Source organism: Chrysemys picta, chromosome 7 (genome assembly GCF_011386835.1).
Source record: "Chrysemys picta bellii isolate R12L10 chromosome 7, ASM1138683v2, whole genome shotgun sequence".
Classification (NCBI taxonomy): domain Eukaryota; kingdom Metazoa; phylum Chordata; order Testudines; family Emydidae; genus Chrysemys; species Chrysemys picta.
Window position 1 is genome coordinate 38,366,727 of NC_088797.1, and position 24,360 is coordinate 38,391,086.

General features: G+C 41.6%; 1 protein-coding gene across 2 annotated transcripts in view; it reads right to left on the reverse strand.

Moving 5' to 3' along the window:
• PPARG (peroxisome proliferator activated receptor gamma) overlaps positions 1–24,360 on the reverse strand; it is a 106,727-nt gene that overhangs the window by 35,970 nt on the left and 46,397 nt on the right. For both annotated transcript variants that reach the window (XM_024102870.3, XM_005309069.5), the window contains 2 exons: positions 8,090–8,317; positions 5,252–5,421 (listed from right to left, as the gene is read on the reverse strand). In XM_024102870.3, the coding sequence (XP_023958638.1) occupies positions 5,252–5,421; positions 8,090–8,309 (390 nt within the window). In that variant the 5' untranslated portion in view covers positions 8,310–8,317. The remainder of the gene's footprint in view (positions 1–5,251; positions 5,422–8,089; positions 8,318–24,360) is intronic.

Below are 24,360 nucleotides of genomic sequence, written 5' to 3' on the forward strand. Positions count from 1 at the left end.
TTTTAATTCAAGCAAATCATTCCCCCCCAAGCAAATCATAAGATTGTGGGCTAGTTGTTGGTTTAGTTATTTTCTCTAAATAACTCTGCTTCTTCATTATTTTCAAATCTTTTTACTGTTGGTGGCCCATGTACTTACAGAATATTTATTTTCCTTCATTTATTCTATTTCTTTGGCTGTTTTTATTGCTAAACTATTTTTGTAATATTTATTTCCAGGATCTGTTTATGTTTGAAATGTTCAGTTTGCTCTTATTATTTTGAATTTACAGGTCTTCAAAATATACAAGCACCTGAAACTTCTAAAATTGGTATGATAGCCAGGATAACTACTGCAAAGTGCAATGTAGCCCTGTAAGGAGACAAATTTTTGCTGGTCATTATGGAAATTCATAATCTTGTCTTTTCAGAACACTTTTTTATTACTTGAAGCCTTATGGGGTTGAAACACAAGCAGAAAAAATATTTTGGTTTACATCGTTGTTTAGATTTTAGCATCCATTCTAAATTCTACATATAGATGAAAGTTTTTTGCTGGTTAGGAACAATGTAAATAATATCCAATGAATGCACATGTATGATTTTTAAAAAATTCCATTACATTGCAGCAATAGAACAGTCCAAAGGCAGTGTATTTCTTAATAGATTATTGTATTTGCTGGATTAGACTAGGATTGTCTTTGACTAAACCCACATGGCATGTGCAATATTTGCCGATAATTAAACTGCTGGTCATATCTCATGGTTTAGAGTTGTATTCTCAGATCATTCATATGCAGATTATTTTAATGAGGCATGTCCAAGTTTATTACAGTTCCTTCCTTGTTACAGCTAGTTTTTCTCACAGCTCAGTTGTAAGCACTATGCTGACTTCTTATTTATATATTTCACTCTGACCGTAAGTAATCGATAATAGATGTATTGCTCTTCTAGGGATTTCTCATAGATTCACAATTTAATCCTTTGAGATTTTGTTTAACACCAGAGCAGGTCTGTGCCTCTGTAATCCCCTATTACTGAGGACAGTGTAGCCCTACAGCACTCACTTATCCTATAGGTCTCGTATACTCTAAACATAGCTGGCATCAGTGGGTGCTTTGAAAGGGAGTCAATGAATTTTTAAAGTCATAGGGCCTGATTCACCAATGCCCTTCGATCTTGTGTAGCCATTTACAACTGTGCAAAGTGAGTATAAAATGCAAATCAGAGTAATATAGACTGAATATTAAATTGCCTAGAGATTGACTAAAAAATTAAATTGGGTAAGAGCTTGATCTTGCTTCCATTAGAATACATTCAAATTTTATGAGTGACTTCAATGATAGCAGGATTGGGACCCAATCTCTTTTCACTGACCAAACTGAGAAAAATTTGAAAAATAAATCAATAGCATAAATAACAAAAATTAAACTAGATTTTAAAATCCTTCCAATTTTAATATAAAGTTCTGTTTTTAATATATGAAGAGCAATTTGTTTTAAATAAATAATTTTTTACATGACAGTGCCCTTTTAAACAGAACACAGATCTCATATTTTATTGAATGATTCTTCAGAATCTCACAAGACCATACTTATGTATCCTTTGTGATCCAGATGGTTTTGCATATAATCTCTATGGATAGTAATTCCATGCTCAAATAATAAGAATATAGCAGTAGGGATATATTACCAACCACCTGACCAGGATGGTGATAGTCACTGTGGAATGTTCAGGGAAATTAGAGAGGCTATTAAAATAAAAAACTCAATAATAATGGGGGATTTCAACTATCCCCATATCGACTGGGTACATATCACCTCAGTACGGGATGCAGAGAAAAAGTTTCTTGATACCTTAAATCACTGCTTCTTGGAGCAGCTAGTCCTGGAACCCACAAGAGGAGAGACAATTGTTGATTTAGTCCTAAGTGGAGCACAGGATCAGGTCCAAGAGGTAAATATAGCTGGACCACTTGGTAATAGTGACCATAATATAATTAAATTTAACATCCCTGTGGAGGGGAAAACACCACAGTGGCCCAACACTGTAGCATTTAATTTCAGAAAGAGGAAATACACAAAAATGAGGTTAGTTAAACAGAAATTAAAAGGTACAGCGTCAAAAGTAAAATCCCTGCAAGCTGCATGGAAACTTTTTAAAGGCCCCATAATAGAGGCTCAATTTAAATGTATACCCCAAAGTAAAAAACATAGTAAAAGAACCAAAAAAGAGTCACCGTGGCTAAACAAGAAAGTAAAAAAAGCAGTGAGAAGCAAAAAGGCATCCTTTAAAAAGTGGAAGTTAAATCCTAGTGAGGAAAATAGAAAGGAGCATAAACTCTGGCAAATGAAGTGTAAAAATATAATTAGGAAGGCCAAAAAAGAATTTGAAGTATAGCTAGCCAAAGACTCAAAAAGTAATAGCACAAATTTTTTTAAGTACATCAGAAGCAGGAAGCCTGCTAACAACCAGTGGGGCCACTAGACGATCAAGATGCTAAAGGAGGGCACTGTGGAGAAACTAAATGAATTCTTTGCGTCGGTCTTCACAGTTGAGGATATGAGAGATATTCCCAAACCTGAGACATTCTTTTTAGGTGACAAATCTGAGGAACTGTCCCAGATTGAGGTGTCATAGAGGAGGTTTTGGAACAAATTGATAAACTAAATAGTAATATGTCACCAGGACCAGGTGGTATTCACCCAAGAGTTCTTAAGGAACTCAAATGTGAAATTGCAGGACTATTAACTGTAAATCAGCTTCTGTACCAAATGACTGGAGGATAGCTAATGTGACGTCAATTTTTAAAAAGGGTTCCAGAGGTGACCCCATCAATTACAGGCCGGTAAGCCTGACTTCAGTACCAGGGAAAGAGGTTGAAACTATAGTAAAGAACAAAATGGTCAGACACATAGATGAACATAATTTGTTGGGGAATAGTCAACATGTTTTTTGTAAAGGGAAATCATGTCTCACCAATCTCCTAGAATTCTTTGAGAGGGTCAATAAGCATGTGGACAAGGGGAATCCAGTGGATATAGTGTATTTAGATTTTCAGAAAGCCTTTGACAAGGTCCCTCACCAAAGGCTCTTAAGCAAAGTAAGCAGTCAAGGGATAATAGGGAAGATTCTCATGGATTAGTAACTGGTTAAAAGATGAAACAAAGGGTAGGAATAAATAGTCAGTTTTCAGAATAGAGAGAGGTAAATAGTGGTGTCCCCCAGGGGTCTGTACTGGGCCCAGTCCTATTTAATATATTCATAAATGATCTGGAAAAAGGGGTGAACAGTGAGGTGGCAAAATTGCAGATGATACAAAACTACAGGGAAACCCCGCTATAACACGCCCCGCGATAACACGAATTTGGCTATAACGCGATCAAAAGGTGGCTCCTAAATTTTCGTAACCCCGCTATACCGCAACCCCGCATTTATCGCGATTGAATTTTTTGGACCCCAATCACCGCGTTATAGCGGGGTTTCCCTGTACTCAAGATAGTTAAGTCCCAGGCAGACTGCGAAGAGCTACAAAAGGATCTGTCAAAACTGGGTGACTAGGCAACAAAATGGCAAATGAAATTCAATGTTGATAAATGCAAAGTAATGCACCTTGGAAAACATAATCCGAACTATACATATAAAATGATGGGGTCTAAATTAGCTGTTACCACTCAAGAAAGAGATCTTGGAGTCACCGTGGATAGTTTTCTCAAAACATCCATTCAATGTGCAGCAGCAGTCAAAAAACCAAACAGAATGTTGTGCATCATTAAGAAAGGGATAGATAATAAGATATAAAATATCACATTGCCTCTATTTAAATCCATGGTATGCCCACATCTTGAATACTGCCTGCAGATGTGGTCGCCTCATCTCAAAAAATATATATTGGAATTGGAAAAGGTTCATAAAAGGGCAACAAAAACGATTAGGGGTATGGAATGGCTGCTGTCTGAGGAGAGATTAATAAGACTGGGACTTTTCAGCTTGGAAAAGAGACAACTAAGGGGGGATATGATAAAGGTCTATAAAATCATGACTGGTGTAGAGAAAGTAAATAAGGAAGTGTTATTTACTCCTTCTCATAACACATGAACTAGGGGCCACCATATGCAATTAACAGCAGCAGTATTAATAGGCAGTATTTTTTCACACAACGCACAGTCAACCTGTGGAACTCCTTGCCAGAGGATGTTGTGAAGGCCAAGACTATAACAGGGTTCAAAAAAGAACTAGATAAATTCATGGAGGATAGGTATATCAAGGGCTACTAGCCAGGATGGACAGGGATGGTGTCCTTAGCCTCTGTTTGGCAGAATCTGGGACTGGGGATGGATCACTTGATGATTACCTGTTCTGTTCATTCCCTCTGGGGCACCTGGCATTGGCCACTGTTGGAAGACAGGATACTGGGCTAGATGGACCTTTGGTCTGACCCAGTATGGCCGTTCTTATGTTCTTATGCATATTTGAGTGGACACATAAAGAAGGTATGATTGCAAAGGACACTTGATACCACATGTGAAAGGAGGTGAGCATTGGGGTTTGTATATCACATTTTAGCTATTATTTAAATGTTTCTCCTTTCCCTCCCCCTCACCTCCTCCACAACTCAGTGCTGGTTTCATAGTGTGGCTTCTCCTTGTACTGTATGAAAAACTGTAATAAAATAATTAAAAAAACCCCTATCCAGGCTTGCTAAACAAAAACCAAAACAAACAGAACCTCCGCTCCTAGAGCAAAGACCAAATGCATGGGAGAGCTAACTGAGAAACTTTGGATTCAGAGCACATTTGGGAAAGACTCCCTATTTCTGAGAATTCACACAGAGTTCACAGCTAATCCACATGCTAACGGACATTATTGATAAGCACAGGAGAAATCCTGGAGGAATAAAATGATGCACCATCTGTCAGGGTCAGAGAAATAGCTGGGTTAAAACTAAAGGGGACATTACTAAGTTAGCCAAACTTACATTAATTAGGACACAAAATGGTGAATCTACTACTCTACACACATTCAGTGTTAGAACAGTTCTACTTGACACAGCTGATATGTTAATTCCATTGCCACTGGACCTTCAGCATATCCGAATAGTGTTGCTGTCTTTAATATTCTACTAAAATCAGTAGAATGGAATTCTTTTTCTAGGGACATTCAGCAGCACAGCTAAGGTGACCAACCTGCATTTCTTGGCAGCAGTCAAGAAATGAGAACGTGGAAATGATAGAATGTTCTTATTTCAGGCAGACATTATTGGGACAACCCACCTTACAACCTTCACATGCATGCACGCCATAATGAAATCCAGAAGCCTTGTCCCCACATACTCTGCATTCTATAGCCATGAGAGAATTGGAGGTCTCTTCAGGAGGTTTATTGTACAACTGAACTTTTTCTGAAAAATAAGGTGGGGAAGGAGGCTCCATTTTGATTGCACCTGCATATGTAAGAGATTTTAAAAGATTAATTCATCATCTGTTTTAAAAGGTCAATAAGATGTCAAGAAATAGTGACCAATACTTTCATTATAACTAACAACCACAGTAAATAGGGCCAAAAATTCTCTGTCCTGATTAATAGTAAAATAATGATAAACAGCTGTAAATATTAACTCCTTAAAAGGCTACAAGCCATAAGCAGCCATCTAGTAGATTGTGAATGAGGCTGAACAATTTTGAAGATGGCAGGGTCTGGTGCAGAAAGGGGGCTATTGATCCAGTCTTTATATTGGTAGTGCAGAATTGGTTGAGGTTGGGGACATCACTGTCCTCCATAGTGGGGACTTCATATTTATTCCCTGACATAGTAGCCTTCCATGAATCTTCCTCCCTCCCTCACTCTGCAAAGAGTGTGTGGTACTTACTACAAGTGTAGGGCAGCAGTAGCCCCGGGAGGCAGGGATTGGAATCCCTAATAAGGTCTAAAAAACAACTACTCACTTGAGCTACCCAGTTGGATAATTTGGTCAAATACAGATTGTGCTGGTGTTTTAGAGCCACTTCAACTCTTAAGAAACTTCACTCTGTATTGGGAAATATAGTTCAACCCCAGAGGCAGGTTACTGTTACTTCTGACCCCTCTGAAAATTACTAATTAGAGTGCCCTTTATAATTTTAAAACAGTTTAGCGAATACAAACAAATATGGCAACTCTTCATCAACTTATAGAGTTGGACATAAAAATGAAGCATTGATTTTAATAGATTATAAGATCATAGCAATATTACATTCCAGAAATAGGGAAACAGAACAACAAAGCAATAAAGATAATATAACAATAAAGCAAAAGCTTCCTTTTCAGTGGCAAACCCAGTATATGCTGTATGGATTAGGCTCACATTCATCAAGCTAAGTGTGTTATACTATTACTACTTTCTTTCCTAAGAGTTACCAAGGCTGTAGGGTTACCAGACAGCAAGCGTGAAAAATCGGGATGGGGGTGGAGGGGTAATAGGAGCCTATAGAAGAAAAAGACCTAAAAATCGGGACTGTCCCTATAAAATCGGGACATCAGGTCACCCTACAAGGCTGGGATAATCTTCTCATAATGGTATATTTCCTATTCTCCTAATCCCATCATCTTTGTGGTGCTGTATCTCTGCATGAAGCCTTGTCTGTGTGATTCCATTTTGCCTGCGTCTTGTTTGTCTTATGTGCTTTAGTGACAATGAATGTCTAGGTTGTGCATAGACATCTTTTATCTGTCAGCTTCTGCTCACTGTGGGGTAAGCCGTTACTTGCTGGTATTGTACAATAAAAGATGCTAATTTTTCCCCACAAAAGTCAAACAAGTACCTTTTTGCTCTCCCTGCATGGAGCAGATTCATGCCTACTGTTACTTTTGCACTTTACTTTGTGTGTTTACTGTTCGCATTATGTAAAATCTCTAGGGATGAATCCAGTCTCCAGTGCCATGCCACAGTAACTTTGATGGGTGCTGGGATGATCAATGGGAAGGGGGAGAGAGGGGTAAGAGGGCAGGAGTCCATCCCCAGGCTACAGAGAGACAGCCTATTGGCTGGAGTAGTTTCTGCTTCCCTAGCAGGTCCTTTAGAGGAAGTGGAGAGGGGCTGAAGGGTATATGTGTGGATGGATGAACTAGAGAACTTGAACATTGACAAATCTTCCAGCCCCTCCTTCAAAACAGTACTGTGTGTTGCTGTGCAAAGACCCTTCGGGGTGCAAGTCCCTGTGCTGCACAGATGGGCACCCCGCTTTTGAAGAGTCCTCCAAATCTTGCTCCCCAGCACACAGTAGGACCATACCAGTTCTGCTGCCAAGGGCTTTCAGACTTGTACACTTAGGGCAGGATTTGCCACTTGATGAATAATTAATTATAAAAAGAATAAGAACTGCTTATGATCATTGAACATTAACAGGAGGCACATGGCCTTAAGCAATTTTTTAATACAGTTTTTATGACATATTTCTAACTCACCTTATAAACAAAAGAGACAAACATATATAAATCAGAAACTCTGGATGTTGTTGATAAAGAAGTAAATCATTCTGACATCATTTTAAAGTATTACATGGGGCCGAATCCTAAAGTTCTCTCAGGGAAGTCAGTGAACATTTGCCTGGCCCATTGGCCTAAAAGATCAGTGGTATGATTGTCAGCAGGAGTGGCGTAACCATGTCCTTAGGGACAAGTCACCTCCCTTCCAGATGGGAAAAGTTCCATTTGGGATTTTATTCATAATTGTGAAGCTAGGGGCTGCTTTGTTTACATGCAACAATACAAAGGGAATGCTCACAAAACTCCAAGGGCCTGTCTACATTAGGAATATCTATGTAGTCATACTGCGGCAAATGTCTCTAATGTAGACAAGCTCGAAACCCATGAGCCTGTTAGCCATTGGGATGCAATGGGTGTTCTTAGCATATTATGTAATATGCTAGGAAATGCTGGCCAATTTATAAAATGTAGAACATCTAATTTGCTTGGTTTTTAATAAAGCTTCAAGGACATTTTACTCCAAGGGTATCTGGGAGAGAGGGAGATTCTGAAACAAATTCTAAAAAATCTTTTGTGGAGGGTACACTTCCCAGAGAATTAAACAATTCAAATTCGGACAACCTGAAAAGTGAAAAGAAACTGCATACTTTGGCATTCCTGGAGCTTGATATCATATTTGTAATCAATGGCTGTCTGGTCAGTTCTTGCAAGAGGAATATCTTCATAGTGTGGTGAAGAAATACTAGAAAAATCAACAGTGGTAAAGGGCTTTATGTCGAAGGAATGAGAGTGATCTTCCATGGCAGACAGATCCACTGGGCTAATTCCAAAATTAATGGGCCAAAACGGCATTTCTGTGTCGACCATTGTAATCCCTGAAAGAAAAAAAAGAAAGAAACAGACATTTAAAAAACTGCTTCTTCTCCATCCAATGAGGACTCAGTAGGCTCACATAATTCATGTTACTGTTAGGTGAATAATCTACACAGAGATACATACAAGATGCATAAAATAATTACTTACTTTAAATTATTAAGAATAGCTTAATGACACACATCCTGCTTTTATATTTTAAAAAATATTTATACCATGCGGAGGCCTTCAAGTTCTTACAAAAATGGATATTGCTAATTTAAAGGAACATGGGACATGATTCTCATGTTTCACCATTTTTTACATGGTGGAGTTACTGTTGATTTATACCAATCTACATGAGAGCAGAGTTATGGTGGTTTTGGTCTGCATGGGTTAATTTCTAACATTATCAGGCTCTAAATTGATTTACTAAGTATTCTGCCAGGTTTAAGCATCCAAAAATCCTAACAATTTAAAAAAATATAATTTTATGCTATGAAAAATATATTTGATATCAATATTATAGTACAAATAGCAGATAGGAAGTTTTCAAAAACATCTAAGTGATTAAGTCCCACTGAAGGCACTTCGAAAATTTTATCCTACATCCTCACAACCATGGCTCGAAGAAACTTCTTATTATGAGTTTCCATACCCCACTATGTTTCTGGGTTGCCACATTTTCTCTTAAGTTTTAATAAGAAAGGCCCAAATCAAAAGTCTAAATGTGTATAAGCCCTAAACAAATTGATATTTAGTTCTCAGTCCAAAACCTGCAGTTTGTCCTCTTCCTATCATGTGCTGAACTAAATTCCTTGATTTGAACACCTTTGAATTCCAAAGAAGTTAGAATTCCAATCTGAATTTTGCACACGGGGCCCTAGCTCTACTTTTTAGTGAGTTATAAAAAGATCTTTAGATTAAAATTAGAATGAACATCATGAAATTACAATAAAGTAGTCAGCATGGTATTTCATTTGGACTTGAGACTCATTAAAGTATATAGACTTTAAACTTTTATGTAATATGAACTTGTTTGACTTGGTTTACTTTGAACCAACTAATACTACTCTGTCATGCTGCCAAAAAGTCTGTTGTTACAAAATGGATATCATAGATGCCGATCTTCAATTTAGAGGAAACAATATGTGTTTCACAGATTGTGATTCTTTGCTGGTGATGGCTGCTAGATGTGCAGGTCTCACAGACCCACCTGCTTGTTTTTCTGTATAGCAAGCACTGACAGTATGTTTATGCTTCTTACTCCTAAACATTAGATGAGAGGGCAGAAGGTGTAACAGTAACTGATACAGAAAGAAGTGCCCTTCCAATAGCAGTGGTTCAAGGATGAAGAACTTAGGCAACTCCTTAGCAGTTTCCCCAGTTCCTTCCCCCAAAGTCTTACAAATTGCATGGGATAGATATATGGACCCTTATTCTAGTCTCAGTGAAAGCAGGATTGTGCCAATGGTAAACAAAGAATTTCTGACTAATTTCTCCAAGCCAGAAAAACCTTCTGAATATATAATCCTGGTTGTCCAAATGTTTAATTGGTTTTAAATGGTTCCCACAAAAATGTATTCTTCTTTCAGTGTGTATGGGATCTATACATGGAAATCAATCTTCAGATCAATAGGGGCATTCTATCTTCATTTTAGTTACACAGATTTCCAGATAAAAGCGTAAAAATAGTCCAATGAAAAGAATGACCACTTGTTTGTTTGGCTACCTGACATTTTTTCTTAGTTATAAATCCATTCCTTTAATTATTCCTGCCCACCTCAAAAAACCCTTAACACATGCTTAGGGCCCTATCAAATTCACAGTCCATTTTGGTCAATTTCACGGTCATGGGATTTTAAAAATCGTAAATTTCGTGATTTCAGATATTTAAATCTGAAATTTCACTGTGTTGTAACTGTAGGGGTCCTGACATAACTCTGAAGGCAGCATCATAGAAGTAACGGTGGCATAGTATGGCATTGCCATCCTTACTTCTGCGCCGCTGCTGATGGGGTGCTGCCTTCAGAGCTGGGCGCTTGGTGGCAGCCGCCACCCAGCTCTGAAAGCAGCACAGAAGTAAGGGTGGCAATACCACGACCCCCCTAAAATAACCTTGTGACACTCCGCCATTACTTTTTTTTGGGTCAGGAGCCCCAATTTGAGAAACACTGGTCTCCCCGTGAAATCTGTTCTTTTAACCTTCAGCAGGGATCGGCAACCTTTGGCCCGCGGCCCGCCAGGGTAAGCCCCCTGGCAGGCCGGGCCGGTTTGTTTACCTGCTGCATCCACCGCATGTAGCCACAGTTCACCGCTCCAGGCCAATGGGGGCTGCGGGAAGTGGCGTGGGCCAAGGGATGTGCTGGCCGCCGCTTCCCGCAGCCCCCATTGACCTGGAGCAGCAAACCGCGGCCAGTGGGAGCTACGATCGGCCGAACCTGCAGACGCGGTAGGTAAACAAACCGGCCCGGCCCGGCCCACCAGGGGGCTTACCCTGGCGGGCTGCATGCCAAAGGTTGCCGATCCCTGCCCTATACCATACAGATTTCACAAGGGAGACCAGATTTCACGATCCGTTTTTCATGGATGTAAATTTGGTAGGGTCCTATATATGCTTAACTTCAGCTGCATGCTAACTCTATCTCTATTCAGCAAAGTACTTAAGCACTGAAGATAATGAGATTTAAGCACATGCCTAAAATTAATGGGATTTAAGCACATGCTTAAAATTAAGCACAAATGTAAGAGATTTGCTGAACAGACATAAGCGTATGCATGTGCTTAAAGCTAAGGATATGCTTAAGTGCATCACTTGAATCAGGGCATATGTACATAGAACTGCCATCGAACTGTTGCATGCATGATTGAGGTTAGTGTTCAATAGAAAGGATTAAAATAAACTCCAAAGTCTCCATGTACCATTCATAAGCAATGCAAAAATATTCACACAATTTTAAGGGGGCACTATATAGTACTTTCAAGCTAAAGAGCTTCAGTTTGCAAATTGCTACAAGCTAATCAAATTTAACAGTAACTATATTTTTATGCTGTAACACAGTACATAGGCATCTCCTGAATTTAGGAAAGCAAGACAAGGATTTAGTTTTATGAATGTGACCATTCTCAAAATAAGACCACATGTGCTACCAAAACAGACCAGCTTCTATGTTTGATGACAATCCTGGCCTGTGTGCCATTTCCTTTTTGTCACATTTTGAAATCTCAATAGGAGAATACTCCTTACTCTTATAAACAGCTCTAGGGTTCATAGACCAAAAAGCATATATGGTTCAAGAAAGAGGCTGCTCTTTCAAAAAATCTAATAAATATGTAATGTGTACAAATATTTCAGGACTGAAGATACTGCATTCATCCTCCCTGAATTGCTTCTTTAGTTTTCTTTGTGTGCGTAAAATTTCTCATCCTGCATGAATATAAAGAATATGAGTCACTTGCATTCATGATACACTACTACCAATGCAAACTTACTACTATGTTGAAAAATGCACATGATTATCCACTGACTGGCTGTAGTGCAGTGTTTCTCAGTTGGTGAGGATGGTTCTCCCACCTCTTCAAGGAAGGTCAAAACTAGGGTGACCATATTTCCTTTTGCTGAATATGGGACACCTGGTAAAATTACTCATATTCAAGCGAGTTCAACGGCAATCAAATCAGAACTATGCAGTACAAATGTTCAAATTAACATCAAGTTGACTGAGCTCCTGTTAAAAAAGAAATACTGTGTAGTTGGATTCTTTTTATATATCTTCTTATCTTTAAGGCTTTAGGATTTACACGGGGAGGGATGACACACACACTCCCGTACACCTCTCTCACACAGCCGGGTAACTGACCGACCCTCCCTTTCCTGCCCAGCGCTCTCCACTTTCCATGTCTGGCTGGGCCCCTGGGATGGACCCTCTCCTGGTACGGGATGCAGGGCCGGCTCCAGGCGCCAGCCAACCAAGCACGTGCTTAGGGTGGCACCTTGTAAGGGACGGCACTCAGGGGTTTTTTTTTGCTTGTTTGTTTTGTTTTGGCGGGGCGGTGCTCAGGGGTTTTGTTTTTTTTTGGTTCGGCGGGGCGGCGCCTGGGGGGGTTGTTTTTGTTTCGGCGGGGCAGCACTCGGGAGGGTGTTTTTGTTTCAGCGGGGCGGCGCTGGGGGGGGTGTTGTTTTTGTATTGTCGGGGCGGCGCTGGGGGGGTTGTTTTTGTTTTGGAAGGCCGCACTTGGGGGGTTTTTTTTGGTTCGGCAGGGCGGCACTCGGGGGGGGGTTGTTTTTGGTTTGTCGGCTCGGTGCTTGGGAGGGTGTTTTTGGTTCAGCGGGGCGGCGCTCGGGGGGGTTGTTTTTGGTTCAGCGGGGTGGCGCTCGGGGGGGTTGTTTTTGGTTCGGCGGGGCAGCACTCGGGGGGGTGTTTTTGTTTTGGTGGGGCAGTGCTCGGGGGGGTTGTTTTTGATTCGGCAGGGTGGCGCTCGGGGGGGTTGGTTTTGGTTCGTTGGCTCGGTGCTTGGGAGGGTGTTTTTGGTTCGGCGGGGCGGCGCTCTGGGGGGTTGTTTTTGGTTCAGCGGGGCGGCGCTCGGGGTGGTTGTTTTTGGTTCGGCGGGGTGGTGCTCAGGGGGGGTTGTTTTTGTTTTGGTGGGGCAGCGCTGGGGGGGGGTTGTTTTTGTTTCGGTGGGGCAGCACTTGGGAGGGTGTTTTTGTTTCAGCGGGGCGGCGCACAGGGGGGTTGGTTTTGGTTCAGCGGGGCAGCACTCGGGAGGGGGTTGTTTTTGGTTCGGCGGGGCAGCGCTCGGGGGGGTTGTTTTTGGTTCTGCGGGGCAGCGCTCGGGGGGTTGTTTTTGTTTTGGTGGGCAGCTCTGGTGGGGTTGTTTTTGTTTCGGAAGGCAGTGGGGCAGTGCTAGGGGGGGTTGTTTTTGGTTCGGCGGGGCAGCGCTCGCGGGGGGTTGTTTTTGGTTCAGTGGGGCGGCGCTTGGGGGGGTTGTTTTTGGTTCGGCGGGGCAGCACTCGGGGGGGTGTTTTTGTTTTGGTGGGGCAGCGCTCGGGGGGGTTGTTTTTGATTCGGCAGGGTGGCGCTCGGGGGGGGTTGGTTTTGGTTCGTTGGCTCGGTGCTTGGGAGGGTGTTTTTGGTTCGGTGGGGCGGCGCTCGGGGGGGTTGTTTTTGGTTCGGCGGGGCGCCGCTCGGGGTGGTTGTTTTTGGTTCGGCGGGGTGGTGCTCAGGGGGGGTTGTTTTTGTTCCGGCAGGGCAGCGCTGGGGGGGGTTGTTTTTGTTTTGGCGGGGCAGCGCTCGGGGGGGGGGTCTTTTTGTTTCGGTGGGGCAGCACTCGGGGGTCTTTTTGTTTCAATGGCGCGGCGCTGGGGGGGTTGTTTTGTTTCAGAAGGCAGCGCTCGGGGGGGTTGTTTTTGTTTCGGCGGGGCGGCGCTCGGGGGGGAGTTTTTGTTTCGGCGGGGTGGCGCACAGGGGGGTTGGTTTTGGTTCAGCGGGGCAGCACTCGGGAGGGGGTTGTTTTTGGTTCGGCGGGGCAGCGCTCGGGGGGGGTTGTTTTTGGTTCTGCGGGGCAGTGCTCGGGGGGTTGTTTTTGTTTTGGTGGGGCAGCGCTCAGGGGGGTTGTTTTTGATTCGGCAGGGTGGCGCTTGGGGGGGGTTGGTTTTGGTTCGTTGGCTCGGTGCTTGGGAGGGTGTTTTTGGTTCGGCGGGGCGGCGCACGGGGGGGTTGTTTTTGGTTCAGCGGGGCGGCGCTCGGGGTGGTTGTTTTTGGTTCGGCGGGGCAGCGCTGGGGGGGGTTGTTTTTGGTCGGGCAGGGCGGCGCTCGGGGGGGGGTTGTTTTTGGTTGGGTGGGGCAGCACTCGGGGGGTTGGTTTTGTTTTGGCGGGGTGGCGCTGGCGGGGGGTTGTTATGGCGGGGCAGTGCTCTTTTTTTTTTTTTTTTGCTTGGGGCGGCAAAAAAGTTAGAACCGGCCCTGACGGGATAGACCCGCCTCTCCTGTTACCTGGCACCATGTCTTCCCGAGGCAACAAGTGTGTGTGGGGGGGCCCACGCAGGGTCACATGCCCCCTGTGCCCAGATGTCTGTCAGGTTTCACATCAGAACATGGCCAGCAGCAGCCTTTCGGCACTGTGCAGGGGGGAAAGGATGGGAGCTGCTTCCAGCTGCAGGGGAGGAGGAGCTGGGGAAGGGATGACCTGGCCTGTGTCTTTGCAGAGTTCATCTCTTCCCTTCCCCCACATCTGTGGCTGGAAGCAGCTCCCATCCCTTCCTGCCCGCACAGTGTTGAAAGGCACCTAACACCTCCAGGCTGCTGCTGGCCACTGACCTAATCCAGCCACCTCCTGTCCCCTGGCTACAGCACAGGTAGGAAGGGGTTAAACCCTATGGATGCATTGTGCACCAAGGCCCAGGAAACCTGCCTGCAGGGGCTTCAGCGAACCAGGCCAGAAAGGTGGCTCAACAGGGGAGGGTGCCTAGGGGAAGGAGCAGCCCCGCCCTCCTTGTGGCCAGGACCCGGTCAGGGTATGTGTGAAGAGGGTGCTATGGAGGCTGCAGAGTTGGGGTGCGAACAGGCTGGAAATCGCTTCCGCCCCACCACTTCAGAGCTTAGCTGAGGGGTGGAGAGGCTTCCCCATTCCAGCGCTGTGTGGGGCTTTGGCACATGCACTGCTTAGCTCCTCCTGGCCAGTGCGCTGGGCCGGAGGGTCTTGGGCTTTCCTGGGTTGCCAGCCCAGCCAGAAGCAGTGGGAGGAAGGAAGGAGCCTGACGGCCAGGCTGTTGATGAGCTGAATGTTTCGACTAAAGGCTGGTTCTCCGCACAGCGCTGTGAGTGGGACGTGCCTTGCTGGGGGGGATATGGAGGAGCAGCAGAGCTGCGGGGTATGATGGGGGAAAACAGGGAGAGGACAGCGAGAGCGGGAGCACGTAAAGAGCCGACGGGTGGGCAGCAGAGGCAACACGTATCCGGCCACTGCCTGGCGCCTGCCTGCAATCACCAGCTACCGCAGCTCACAGCCAGAGCCGGCCAGAAATGGGACGGAGGACAGGGCCCTGCTGACCAAGAGCCAGCATGCAGCAGGGGCTGCACTGATGGACCAGCAGGGGGTGCAGCTTGCCCCACATGCTGCAGCTTTGCCCCGCCTCCAGCCTTGCACACCTACCCCCATTGTCGGCTACTGGACCCGCCCCACTCACCACTGGTGGGCAGGCAGCTGGCGAGCAGGGATCCGACCAGCAGCAGCACCCGCCAATACTGATGAGGGGGGAGACACAAAATATGGGACAATTTGCCTGTTTTTAAGAAAAAGTCGGGACACCTTCACAAGGGCTTAAACACAGGACTGTCCCTTTAAAAACAGGACATCTGGTCACCCTAGTCAAAACAAGCCCAGGAATATGCTTTCTTTCTGTTTATGAGAACTTATGCATAGGAAACTCCCTTTAATTTCAAAAGGAATTACATGCATGTAGAGGCTGTAGGATCAGGCCCCTATAAATTCTGGAATGGAAACTTGTAGACAAATAAATGAGAAACATTTCTGACATAAAGCTTAAAAAACTCTAATCTTTCTTATCTAGAACATCTGTTACTTGAGAAACAAAAGTGTTTAGCATTATCCTCAATCTTCATAGCTAATAAGAGAGGGGGAAAAAACCTTTGGTATTTTCCTTTTATCTGCAGGTAGAAACAGGGATGGTATAGTCAGCATATTCCTAGCATAGTCTGCCAATACTATCAGAGCACCTTCATAACAAAACATTGTTTCCAGCCCTGTTCTATTAACGTCTGCTCATTTTATTAACATTTAAGGTAAGCAATGCAAGTTAAAAGAAGTAGGCATCAATTTTCCCTGAGTATAATGATCATTTAATGTAAAGGGGTGGGCTCCATACAAGATAGTCTTTTCTGACTATTTGTTTCTTTAATTTTGTTTTTGTTTGTAACACAAAATTTTCTCTGTGTGTTGGGAGGAGGAGAAATAAAATCTTCAAGATTATATCGAAGGAAGGAATTATTTGTACATCAAGAACCAGGGAAGGCAATGAATAGTGGGTGCAAGGATTGGCTACTATAGATAGCAATTCCTTTTTTACCGCTCTTATTTTTGCTACACGAGGGCAGTAAAACCATGGATTATTGGCCATTTACACGCACAAGGGCCTGTAAACGCCACACCCTTTGTAGGTCAATAACACATGTTCTGTACTCAAGATTTCTTCATACAACTAGGAGGTTTCACTAAATCATGCCAATATGCATCTATATATGTATTTTCTACACTACAGTTGCCTCAAAGGGCCATATTGGTTACTCTGGTGTACAGTAATTGTATCATATACAGTATGTCCAGAGACTGCTGTTTAGATCTAAGGGTCTGATACTTAACTGAAATTGGTGGAACTCCTCACATAAGCAAATCATATTAAAAAGGGTTTGCAAGATCAGGCTCCAAATTTCTTATTCTTCTCCTTCCATTGAACACAGCTAATTTTGCCCATGCCATTAGTTCAAATGAACAAGCCACTGACTTAGCCTAATTTGCTTGCACAGTACCTGCAGAATGCAGTGTTTCTATTTCTGTCAGATCAAGTGTGCAAGGGTTCATGAGATTAACTGTTGCACCTACCCACAGCCTGGAAGAATTTATCTCAGGAAGGCAGTATGTCTCTCTGACCTTCTCTATGCTCAGGGGAGAGTACAAACTACTACAAACCTTTAACGTATGCAGCATAGTCTCCAACAACATGGCCAGCCAGTTCCATTGGCCAGCATACTGGGGAGGGGATGGAGTGGTGGCTTCTGCCTATTTTTGCCTGTCTCCACTCCGTACCCTTTCCAAAGAGTTGTTTTCTGAAGACCATCTTGGTGCAATCTCTGCACTTCCCCAAGTGCACAGGCTATCATTCTAGCTGGCTCTTTTGCAGGCTGAGCAAGGATTTGGGAGCGGCTCTTTACATTCTCCTCCTACTGCATGGTTGTGTAATTAGGCACAATTGACCCCCTTACCATTATGCACATATGCTGATTTCTGACTTCTTGGATGAAAAAATGCAATGTTATCTATCTCAAAAAGTTCAATGCAGCTAAATGAGTCTTCAGTGCACTGGTATAAAGTATGCTGTACAGCATAAATATCTCAGGCTTCAAATCTATCACAGGAGGCATTTTGTTTTGTGCCCTGTATGGCTGTTTTTGTATTAGAGCCACATCTATTAAAGAGTTATGAACACAAAAAATAGCTAAGCTCTGGTGACCCCAGAGGCAGAATGATTACAAACGTTTCAGAATTATTCACTGTTTCAGATTTGCTCATTATTTTATCTCAAAATCCAAGCAGCAATGAGTTGTTCATCATGTTTGAAAATTAAGAATCCTGTTCACACCCGGGAGCTGAACACGGTTCGGTCATTATTTTAATTGCCTGATGACTTAGTACAAGGATACTCAGTTTATTTCAGTAAAATTATCGTTACACATATGAACATTAGAAACAAGGTGAATTCCATCAACGGACTTTTGTCCCATCTCTAAGTTTTACTATCAATGGTAAACTGAACAAAAAATTACATGAGTGATAATCAAGTATCAGGGGGTAGCCGTGTTAGTCTGTATCTACAAAAACAACAAGGAGTCTGGTGGCACCTTAAAGACTAACAGATTTATTTGGGCATAAGCTTTTGTGGGTAAAAACCTCACTTCTTCAGATGCACTTTCACTCTATGCATCTGAAGAAGTGAGGTTTTTACCCACAAAAGCTTATGCCCAAATAAATCTGTTAGTCTTCAAGGTGCCACCAGACTCCTTGTTGTTTATGAGTGATAATGTCAACCTCATATTTATATGACCACTGAACTCCAAAATGTTTGTTAGTACTATCTGATATTTATGTTTGACAATTCATTTATGAAGACACATAACTGTATTTAATTTTTCTTACTTTTTTGTCTTAATTTTTTCCCAATAAAAATCAATTTTAAAGGGTTTTACTGCAGCCTTTTTAATGGCTTTGAGTCATTTTCCATCAACTAATAATGACTTGAGGACAACTTTATCAGTCAGATCCTCTGGCATTCTGGGGCACTGTCATAAAGCTCACAGAATCTTGTGTGGCCCTCCAGGCAACAGGAATATTTGTCATTAAGTGGTGCAAATTTTGATCTGTAGAAATTTGTTCTCAGCCAGTACAGGGTTGTGGTAGCAGAGGCAATACCACTTGCACAAAGACAAATGGAATTGTTCACACACTCAATCATAATAAAGACTAGAAGTGAAAGGGAGAGTGTTATACACCAAGAAGTAAAATGAGGCACATGAACTCATCTGACATTTGCTTGATTGAGCTGTCAGTCTCTATAACATTAGGAACAGCCTGGATGACACTCTACAGTTGATTTGGTGTGACTGAGGAAAGCAGTCATTCACTCACTCTAAGAAATTCCATTGAACAAGAACTACAAATAAAATCAGTTTAAAATTTCTTATGAGGGCAATTTAATACAATTTTTCTATATTAAGCCAACAGTAAATAGAAGATATAAAATAAGAGATTACCATGGTATGAAAAACATCTTGGATCACAAACTACCCCTTACTATAAACAATGCTTGCTCTCAGTTAACCTGAAAGGCTTGTTGCACCGCATTCTACACATACTCTTTCCAAACAGACAAAGCTATCAAAATGTGACCCTAGAGCTGTTTAATGAAGTAGCCAGAACATCCTACCCTAATACAGGTTACACAAAAACAGAAGAGGAAAAATACAAAAAACCTCTGGGACTTGCAAAGAGTATATTAAAAACTAGCTGGTTGTATATATAGATAATTATATATAAATACACAGACACACACATATACATATATTGATTAAATTAATATACATCTCTACCCCTATATAATGCTGTCCTCGGGAGCCAAAAAAATCTTACCGGGTTATAGGTGAAACCACGTTATATCGAACTTGCTTTGATCCGCCAGAGTGCGCAGCCCCGCCCCACCTGGAGCACTGCTTTACCGTGTTATATCTGAATTCGTGTTATATCAGGTCGCGTTATATCGGGGTAGAGGTGTAGTTGTAATTTTTAACTGAAATATATTTCATGTAGCAGCTTGCATTTCACTTCATCTGACTAATATATATTTTATAAAGTAAACGGACAAGCAGCACCCCTCAGAAATTAATGGGAGTTCTGCCAATGACTTCAATAGGAGCAGGATCAGATGCTCAATGAAATCATTTGACATATGTAGGGAGTTACAGTTAAAATGGTCCCTCTTTCTTTATGAGAGAGCCAGAGTCATTCTTAGCCTTTAACGAGTATTTGGAGCTTGTGAAAAATGTCAGTTTTGCATCTCTTCACAGGGCCGGCTCCAGGGTTTTAGCCGCCCCAAGCTGCCAAAAAAAAAAAAAAAAAAAAAAGCCGCGATCGAGGCAAGGAGGTCCTTTGCTCTGAGCGGGAGTGAGGGACCGTCCGCCGAATTGCCGTCGAATAGCTGGACCTGCCGCCCCTCTCCAGAGTGGCTGCCCCAAGCACCTGCTTGCTAAGCTGGTGCCTGGAGCCGGCCCTGTCTCTTCAGATTTAATTCCTTTAGCCACACAACAGGAGCAATACAAGCTTTCACACATCACCCTGCCAACACTCGTCCACTCTATCTACACAACAGGCACCACCTCCTATGAAGTAAAGGGAATCATTATTTTCATAAGGGGAGAGAGAATGAGGCAGAAGATTGCAGGAAAAGAAAGGATGGTTAAAGCAGTTGAATGGCACATAGAAGAATTCAGTTCTATCCTTGCTTCTGCCATAGAGTTACTATGTGGTGCTGGGCAAGTCACTTAAGCCAAAATTTTTGCAAGTGTTCACTAATTCTGTTTCTTGTTTTCTGAGTCCCCAACTAAGACAGCTGGGGCCCGATTTTCAGATGTGCAATGTATGCACAGCTACAACCAAAGTTAATGGGAGCTACAGATACTGAACCATTCGGAAACAAGGCAGTGTAGTCTGGAGAAATGCGTACACATTTGGAAAACAGGTGTTCTTATGTTCTAATCATAGTTTTTCTACTGAGTCACTGTATGGCCTTGAGAAAGTTACTTTGCCTTTCTGCCTCCATTTCTGCATCTACAAAATGGGGATACCACTATTTAGCATGGGTCTCATTTACCCATTTGTAAAACAGGGATAATAATATCGCTGTTTTCCTATTATTTGTCTTGTCTATTTAGACTGCACACTCTTTGGCCAGGGACTGTCTCATACCATGCATTTGTACAGTGCCTAGTACAATTGGGCCCTGAACTTGTTTGGGGCCTCTAGAAACTACCATAATAATAGTGATGTATAAAGTTGTTCATTGCTGCCTCTTATCAGCATAGCAGGCTTTACCTATAAGGTAATATTTGTACAAGAAAATAAAGGCCTTTAGTTTGGGAAATAGCAAATTACACATATTTTTTCTATATCTTGAACAATAAATGGAACATGGTGAAGTATTTTAAGCTATAATTTTAAAGCAACTACTTCATGCAATCTTGATTCCTCTTAATTCTAATAATCTGCCATTCTGAAGCTGAGACTAAAAGACTCCACAATAAAGGACCATTACTATTTTTTGCTCTCTTGCTGCAGTGTCAGTAGAGGGAGCACAATATAACTAATAAACCAATCTAGAACTCTGCTGACACCATCAACAATACTGTTACACAAACAAGAAAGTACATCAAAAAAAGCCCTCTTGGCTACTGCTCCATGAATCTCAATGTTTTACAAAATCACTGAAGAAAGAAATTTTATTTGTAAAGTTCAGTAAGGTTCAAGCTGCACTAGTCAAATTAAAAGTGAAAAGTTGTAAAGAATACTTTCAAAATCTCATAACAGGTTTTTAGAGTGACTCCTGGATGTGTAAGCAAGTGTGTGAGAGAGAAGGGAATCTATTTTTGGTTTCATAGTTCATAGTTTTGGTTCATAGTTTTGGTAAAGTACCCTGTTCATAGTTTTGGTAAAATAGATGGGAGAGACTGGGAGTGTAATTTACATTGATGAAGTATGTATTGAATTATATTATATTTTTTGGCATTCAAAATGGTAATTTAAAGAAGTCTTTCAGACAACAAATTACAAGTTAGGAACTGCTATGATTGTGGTGAAAATTAGGTTTGCTTTAGTTAAGTAATGAACCAAGGGTCACCAACCTTTCTGCACTACAAACTCAAATGCTCTTCCCTGAGAATTCAGTATTGCCTTTTAACATCCCTCCTCTCAAACTGTGTACTGAGTAGTGATGAAATCACCTTGGCATGCACCTTAGAACATGTAAGGTGCACTGTTTTGTTGTCTACAGTGGGCTTGCCATTTTTATCATCAAGTGTGTGTTCTTAAATAATAAAATATCTAAGAGACTAAAAAGTGAGGGTCACCGAAGATCACAGAAGTCAGACTTTAGGAGGCTTTTCAAGTATTAGGGAAGTTAGAACTAAAGCTAGATGTCACGAGAAAAGGAGAAATAAAAGATTGGTTTTATTTTTAATTTACTTGCACAGCCAACTCAACAAAACGCACACAACGTCCCCTAGCAAATCCTGGGTCAAATTTAATCCTAGTGTAAATAATGACTTCAGCATAGCTGCTTTTAACTCCAACACCAAACACAAAATCCTGAGAAAAGACCATATTCTATCCTCTTATAAGGCTTGATCCTACAAGGTGCTGAGCAGTATGCCTCCAATCCATCAAATCATTTAATCATAAACTTGGAGTGCAGTAGTCTGGAAAGACAGTGGTTTTTGAAAGCTAGCTGGCAGTACCTAGAAACAGCTTGATGTACTTGGAAGGATTATTATATAGTTTTAAAATTAGTTTTATTGTAAATGGAAGAACAGCACTTTAACAAAAGTTTTAGAGGGTATTACTGCAAGGCTGAAAAAGATGTGATATCCTGCTCCTAATAGTAGAAGGCTGACTGCAATAGAAATGACACTGTTCTACTATTATTCATAAATTTGGCAGGACACTGAGAGGTACAAATAATGTATTACCACGCTGTCTCACCAATGACCCAGATGTTAGGCTGTGGGGAGGAGCCTTCCATCCCAACACAAATTTCCATTGTAGCTACCTGGGCAGAAAGACTGAACACTGTGACAAATTGTTTTCTGTTGTGGGCAGCTGTAATTTAATTCTGTGTGAAGAGTGTTATGAACTGAAACCAAAACTAATTCTATTAAGTTTTCTTCCAGTGCTCTTCACTCTAAAATCCTAAAAAAACCCACACTCTAAAAATGAAAACCATTGTTAATTCACTATGCTGTAAAGAAAATTAAAAAGCAGAATCAATACAATAAGATGCATTCCACTACTGTCTGATCATAAACAATATGGAACTTCTGTATCTAAAGAAGAGAATCACGAGGGGCAAAGAATGTGTGTAGGTATTTTTACCATTCCTAACACAGTGTGATCAGAGCACAAAACTGAATTCTTTTGCTTTTGATTGATTTAATCCAGTTTATCCAACAAAAATTAAAACACCTCAAAAAAAAATCAGTCCTTCTCTATAAAACCATCTATGTTGCATTCAGCGATACTGAAATTATATCTCATGATATACAATTTAGGCGTTACTCTCTATGAATCATTATTATTTACAGAAAGATACTGATAGGCTAGCAATGAGTCATAGACATTTTGTAATCTGAAAAGCTGGCTTCTTATTGGAGACTTTTGCCCTCTCTTTGGCGAGGAGCAATAGCTAACTGTGCCAAGCTACTAATTTTTGAGTAGGCCTCCTCTAGTCACATAAGTGGTCTAATAAGATTGCAATGAGTTGCTGATTTTAAAATATACGAACATTCTGTACTGTGTATTACATCACAAATCTTTATGATCTAGAACATACAAATTATTTTAATTTTCAGAATTGTAGTTGGCCCAAAGACTCAATACAAATTTTGTAACTGGCAGTATTTATATTTCTCAGAGGTCTAGTAAAAGTTTTGCTAACTACAGGATATCCATATAATGTGAAAACTTCATATATGTGAAGTCTTAAATCTACAATAAATGGTTGTTTCTTTCTTCAGTTTCTTAGCTATTGAATGACCTAATATTTAAGAACAGGAACAACTTTCAAATCCTTTGTTTTTGGATTTCTATTATATTAAATGAGGTGACTAAAGGGAATACTCTAAAAAATATCCTTCCCTATAGCCCTAAGTACTGGAATAAATCAGAAGAAGCCCATTAACTTGTTTTACAAAAAGGACAATATAATTTTAAAAATCAAGTGATTTTAAAAATCAAATTTCCTTACCATGTTACAAAACACAGACCATCTCTTGGTTCCATAGCAGTCATTGCGAAATTTACATCAGCAGGATTGGGCCCAACACTTTAGATTTTTACAAGTGAGGCATAAAAAAACTAATTTACTTTTCACTAATTATACTGCATGTTGACTTTTTTGGTTTTCTATTGGCTTGAACAAGAAAACAGTTGATCCATTTCACTTTTATTGTGGTCAGTTTTTAATTGATGATTTCACCATCAGTTTCTGACCTCTAAAAGAGCTGAAATGTATTGCAAATACTTAGGGTCCTACCAAATTCACGGCAATGCAAAACGCATCACGGACCATGAAATCTGATCTCCCCCCGTGAAATCTGGTCTTTTGTGTGCTTTAACCTTACACTATGCAGATTTCATGGAGGGGAGACTCTCTATAGAAAGTACATGATTACCAAATGAGAACATTACTGGGATTAACAAATTTATGGTGAAATGTAGACATCATCATAGAATGCAAAACATATGATGTACATTATAAATCAGGTTTATAATATCTAGTATATGCCATGTATTTAGGGTGACCAGACAGCAAGTGTGAAAAATAGGGACAGGGAATGGGGGGTAATAGGAGCCTATATAAGAAAAAGACCCCAAAATCGGGACTGTCCCTATAAAATCGGGACATCTGGTCACCCTACATGTATTTAATACACCTCTACCCCGATATAACGCTGTCCTCGGGAGCCAAAAAATCTTACCGCATTATAGATGAAACCATGTTATATTGAAC